The sequence below is a fragment of the Cenococcum geophilum genome (genome assembly GCF_001692895.1).
Source record: "Cenococcum geophilum 1.58 unplaced genomic scaffold K441scaffold_36, whole genome shotgun sequence".
NCBI lineage: Eukaryota > Fungi > Ascomycota > Dothideomycetes > Gloniales > Gloniaceae > Cenococcum > Cenococcum geophilum.
Window position 1 is genome coordinate 1367443 of NW_027137594.1, and position 5749 is coordinate 1373191.

The 5749-nt window shown below is 47.5% G+C and overlaps 2 protein-coding genes across 2 annotated transcripts; one reads left to right on the forward strand and one right to left on the reverse strand.

Moving 5' to 3' along the window:
• Positions 1 to 257: 257 nt before the first annotated feature.
• Positions 258 to 2392, forward strand: K441DRAFT_664093 (putative amino acid permease). Its single transcript, XM_067649294.1, has 7 exons — positions 258 to 553; positions 608 to 792; positions 844 to 929; positions 985 to 995; positions 1056 to 1425; positions 1477 to 1826; positions 1877 to 2392. Exons 1-7 carry the CDS (start codon positions 440 to 442, stop codon positions 2303 to 2305), a joined length of 1545 nt encoding a protein of 514 aa, XP_067501357.1. The 5' UTR covers positions 258 to 439; the 3' UTR covers positions 2306 to 2392.
• Positions 2393 to 2520: 128 nt separating this feature from the next.
• On the reverse strand, positions 2521 to 4408 carry K441DRAFT_615589 (benzoate 4-monooxygenase cytochrome P450; the record flags this gene model as incomplete). Its single annotated transcript, XM_067645717.1, has 4 exons — positions 2521 to 3522; positions 3581 to 4026; positions 4101 to 4251; positions 4310 to 4408. The coding sequence occupies 4 exons, from the start codon at positions 4406 to 4408 to the stop codon at positions 2590 to 2592; spliced, it is 1629 nt and encodes a 542-aa protein (XP_067501358.1). The 3' UTR covers positions 2521 to 2589.
• Positions 4409 to 5749: the final 1341 nt, after the last annotated feature.

Below are 5749 nucleotides of genomic sequence, written 5' to 3' on the forward strand. Positions count from 1 at the left end.
AAAGCTTGTTCATTCAATTTCGCCAAGTTCGCTAATGCGTCCCGATCACACTACGCGAAGTCATGGGTTTTTTCTCCTGGTCCTACGATTTGCTGAGCGGCTCACGGCTCGCGAACGAGGAGCAGGGATTAGGCACGTTCCAGATGTGTCTTTGTCCCCACCCCAATTTTGCAAATATGCACGCTAGAGGGACGCCATTAGTGTCGCGGGGGAACCGGGATGGTGTCCAGACGCACTTTCTCGCCAGATGGTGCACCGCGAGATGCTGCATGCGAACCTCCAACCCGTGTGAGTAACTTGGTGGAGGGATGGTTGTTGGGGGCTGGAGGTCACCAAAGACTTAGACCCGTCCCACAACCCTCTTCAGACTCGTGCTCCTGATCGTTTGGGACCGCACAAGTTTGTTCGTTGAATTATCAACCGTGTTGCACGTTTCACCATGGCTGACCGCGAGGTAATTGAGTTAGCCGTCCATAAAGACGCGGAGCGCGGCGACCCAGTGTCTCCTTCGATGAGTGAATCGTATGCAATTTCGAGGCGGCAGCAGTTGGATGTGAGTGTCCGGTGTCTGAACAAATGAAGCAGACAGCTTCTGACTGCCCTCTAGACGTTCATTACCGTGAAGCCTGCTGTGGCCTTTGGCCTGACGCTCCTCTCCACCTGGGAAGGCATTGGCATCACCATCGGCGCCGGCTTGCTCAATGGAGGCCCGACTGCCCTCGTATGGGGACTGTTGTTCGCAGCGATCGGGTCCACCGCAATTGCTCTCAGTCTTGGTGAGATGGCATCGATGTGAGTACTTGCGTGAAGGCCAAAGGCCTCCGTTTCGCTGATCGCTTCGAGAACTCCTGTGGTAGGGGCGCAATATCGCTGGACTGGGCTCTATGCTCCGCGTATCATGACTCCCGCTTTTTGGAGCTTGCTTCAAGGTGAGTTTGTGCTCCTCGAAACGTACCGCACGAGAACGGAGCTAAAAGTTGGCAGGATGGTTGACGGTGAGCTCATCCTGGCCCTGTCCGATAACCCCAAAGCTCAGTCCACTAATATCCTCCTAGACCTTCGCCTGGATCTCCATCTCTGCCTCAACAGCCTACGTCTGCGGTGCAATGACACAAGGACTGATCGGGTTGAACAACCCCACGTACGTTCCCAAGCTATGGCACATTACGTTGCTGATGTGGGCATATCTCGCTCTCAATGTAATCCTAAACGTATATGGTAGGAGGCTTCTGGTTACTGTCGAGATGTTTGGCGGATTCATCCACTTGGCGTTCTTTGTAGCAACAGTTGTGACTCTTGCAGTTATGGGACCGAAGAGCTCTGCGTCATTTGTGTTTACAGAGTCGTTCTTTGGACAGAGCGGCTGGTCGAACAAGACTGTTCAGTGGTGTTTGGGTTTGCTAACGAGTACATCTCTTCTAACTGGTAAGATTAAGGATAATCTATTGCTGTGCCGACATGGCTAATTGCGCCTAGGCTTCGACGGAGTGCTCCACTTAAGCAGCGAGATGAAAGACGCACCAAGGAAGGTCCCACAGAGCATGGTCCTTGGCGTGCTCATCAACGCACTCCTCGCCTTTGCCTTCGTTCTCGTCCTGCTTTTCTTCATGGGCGACCCCATGGCAGCACTCATGACCCCCACCGGATACCCAGTGATCGAAATCTATCTTCAAGCAACCGGATCAATCACTGGCGCTACGGTATTAACCTGCTTTATAATCGTACCAGCTGCGGTGTGTCAGTTCAGCATCTTTGCATCCGTGACTCGTCTGGTGTGGGCATTTGCTAGGGATAAAGGCCTTCCATTTTCCTCTTTCTTCAGCGTTGTACGACCACCGCCCCTGTCTGAAGAGTCATTATAACTGATATCGAGCAGGTCCACCCAACGCTGCGCATCCCTATCCGCTCCCTCGGCCTTGTTGGGATCATCTGTGCCATAATCGGCCTCATTACCGTCGGCAGCACCGCCGCCTTCTTCGCCATCATCTCGCTCGGCGCTATCTCGCTCTACATCTCCTACCTCGTTCCAATCCTCCTCTTCCTCCTTCGGAAGCTCGAAGGGCGGCATCCTACATACGGCCCGTGGAACCTGGGCAAATTTGGAATTCCCGTCAATATTTTTGCGGTTTGCTACTGCATCTTTGTCATTATTTGGCTGCCGTTCCCGTCGATGCTGCCGGTTACGGCGAAGAACTTTAACTATGCGGGGCCGATTATGGGCGCGGTTATTATTATTGCGCTAGCGGATTGGTTCATTAGTGGCCATAAAAGGTTCCAGGTCCCGACGGATCCTAACAAGGATTAGGCAGAAGGTTAGAAGCGGCGTGGAACAGGATACATTCACTAGAGGCGATAAGAAGTAGCAATAAAAGAAGGGTTCGTGTATGATGGACATGCATATGGAAGCAATAGTACAGATCGTGCAGAACCTCACCTTATTTCGCCTAAGGAGACTAAGTCTATTCAGAGGTCACTGCCAGAGTGCTAACAGAATCTGAATATGCCGCGAAGCGGCTTTTCCTAAAAATAAAACTGGCTTTCCCGGATGCTAGACCAATTTCTCGCCTCCATATCCCAATCAGCACACCTTCAATATCTCGCAACCTTGAACTCTACCATTGGCCCTTCCCTCATAACCCCTATACAATCCACCATCTGCCACTCATCCACCCTCCTCCTGCCCACTTCCAAATCCCGGCTTCCCTCCCCAAGCGTGTCCCCCTCCGCCTGCCTAAAGTCAAACTTCCACAGAAGATGAGCCAACGCTATCTTATACTCCAAGTACGCCAAAGGTTTACCGATACAGCCTCTGATACCTAGACCAAACGGACAGAAGGCCCGGCGCGCTATGTTAACACTCGCCTGAGTTATACCGGCTCTTTCATCGACGAGCCAGCGCTCGGGACAGAAGGACCAAGGATCAGGGTAGTAGTCTGGGTTATGATGGATAGAGTAGGCGGGCACGCCGACAACAATGCCGGCGGGTATGTGGTGACCATCGATAACTAACCCTCCAGGAAGAACTTCGCGAGGGACATGGCTGGGTTTTGGAGGTGCGCGACGCAATGTCTCTTCCATAACGCCGTCTAGGTATTTGCAGGAGTCCAGCTTCTCTCCGGTGCGGATTTCGTCAGCGGATTGGAAAGTCGAGCGAACTTCGGCGGCAGCTTTCTGGAGCGTGCTGGGATTGTGAAGGAGGTAGAAGAAGGATGCTGCGAGCGCGGTGGCAGTTGTATCGGCGCCGGCGGCGATGAAGAGGACGCTGTCAGCGAGGAGCTCTGCCTTTGACAATGCCACACCTGTCTTAGGGTCCTGTGCGTTGAGGAGATAGTGCATCATATCCTTCCGTAACGGCTTGCCTTCGGCTTTTGCAGCTTTTTCAGCCACAACTTTTGCTTCCAACTGCTCGAGGCCGTAATTGACAAGTCGGACATTATCCTGTACCGACGGCCCACCGATTATTTCCATAAATTTGCTGTTCATGATAGGAGCCAGATACCTGGCACCGGGTAGGAAGGCGAACTAAAATTCTATCAACGAGAGCAATCCCAGACGGTCGCGATTAGTAGACACGACTCACCCAGTACATGTACTTATTTGCAGACATAATAGCCCTCGAGATATATCGATTATCCTCTTTCTCCAAACAATCAAATTTCTTCCCAAACGCTAGATCCCCCATAACGTCGAACGCCATCCAAGTACACCACGCGCTCACATTCTTCTTTTCACTCCACTCACCCTCTCTCGGCGCAATTACCTCACAAAACTTCTTCACATGCGCCAAAATAAATTCCTCGGCCTCCTTCAGCGTATTAGTGGAAAAGCACTGCGCAATAAATCTTCTGCGAACAATATGTCTCTGCTTGTCGATTTCTGTGGCAATACTGAAGGCTCCAGAGCCAGCATCGAGGGTGCGGTACCATTCAGATTTGCAAACGTTGGTTTTCTGGGGGCCGTAAATGGTGTTGAGGGCCGTTGAGGTATTGAAGGAGAGAGTGTTGGGACCTATGCGGACGATTTGACCTGAGGATGATGTCAGATAGGCAGAGAGAGAATAGGGAGTGGGAAAGGGCTAGGGGTGGTGAAAGAGGGGTTACCGTATTTCTTGTGGTCCAGAAGGTGGTGGATGTGTCTATTCCCGCCCATGCATTGGAAAATGAGGGGCCAGTTAGAGAGTTTGTAGGATAATGGCCCTGGATACTTCGCGAGAGGATGAAGCGTAACACGATATCCAGACTGGACAACAAACTATGCAATGTCAAAACGACTGTGAAGTCTATAATAAAATCAGTCGACATGGACGCACGAATATTAATATTGCAATGCAGCCATAACTAATCAACCTTGAAATCGGTACAGTTAATGTGGCTAAAGCTACCTCTTTCAATTGCAGGAGAAGATCCATAATCAAAGGTCCTTGGAGGAAACAAAACATACAATCAAGAAAAGAGAGGATGGCATAAATAGTTGCCATCTTTATAACTATCGAACCCCGCCCACTTCGCTTGGGGATCGATCCCGCGAGTCAGCTGCGCCAGAGAGCCAGTACCAGCGGCCTCGGCACACTGACGCTAAACTGCTTTTGCAAACACGGTCAATTCTATGGCGGCCACGAAAGCCTACTGGACACGTCCTCCTCGTTGTGTATCAGGCCTCAGACCCGGCCCGAGCATAGCCGGGCCCCTAGCGCAGTTAGGGCAGAACTTGAGGCGCTCTTATTAATACTAGTCTCTGTCGAAGAAAATGCCACTTTCCTTTAACTAATTCGCTATCTACTGGCCTTAAGTCTACCCTACCGTCTAAGGGTCTTCAGTGCGGAACTTATAACGCTTTAACTTTAATTTAAGAAATTTTATACAAGAGATACTCTCTCCTATATATTTAACTATACCTCTTACTAATTATTAAAGCCGAATTAGGAAATAATACAGCCCCTCTCTCTAGTATAACTTTAATATTAAGTAATTCCTTAAGGTATAAGTTATAGAGGGTATTAATAATAGATTAGGTAGTTTCTATATTAGTTAGCGGATCTTATTATTTTATTTTATTTTAAAATAAGTAGAGGTTTATATAGCTCTTTAATTATCTAGTTATATATTAATAAAAGATATTTCCGTAATAAAACTTACTTAAGAACTTAATATACTACTTAGGCGGTTATATTTTAATAGATTTAACTACTTTACCTCTATAGAGTACGTTAACTTCTTTTAAGTATTAGAAAAAACCAACTTGACTACTCCTATATAGACTACTCTATTTAAAAAGCTTATAAACAATTAACGCTAGGGCAAAAGTAGTTATAAAGAGTTATAAAATTCTAAAATATTCTAATAATAGTTATATTTAATTACTTCTATTATTTATAGAAGTTGTGCGCCCTCCCCCCTCCCCCTCCCACTACCATTAATTTCTTTATAAAAATATTAGGAATATACTTACTTAAAAGTGGTATTAAGCGTCAAGTTATCAAGGTATTGGCTAGGCCAAGTCCTTATAATGGTTATAAATGCATTAATTAATACCTTATAGATATTGCCAATAATATAAAGATTTAGCCCCTAGCTTATATTTTATATAGCTAGCTAATAAATAAAAATATAAGTTACTAAGCCTTATAGTTAACCCTTAAGCGTTACTAGGCAACGATAACCTTAACTTTAAGGATAACGTTAGAGACTAAGTACTTGGGCCTTTTAGGATAAGAATATATACTATAACTACGACGCTTTATAGTATCTCC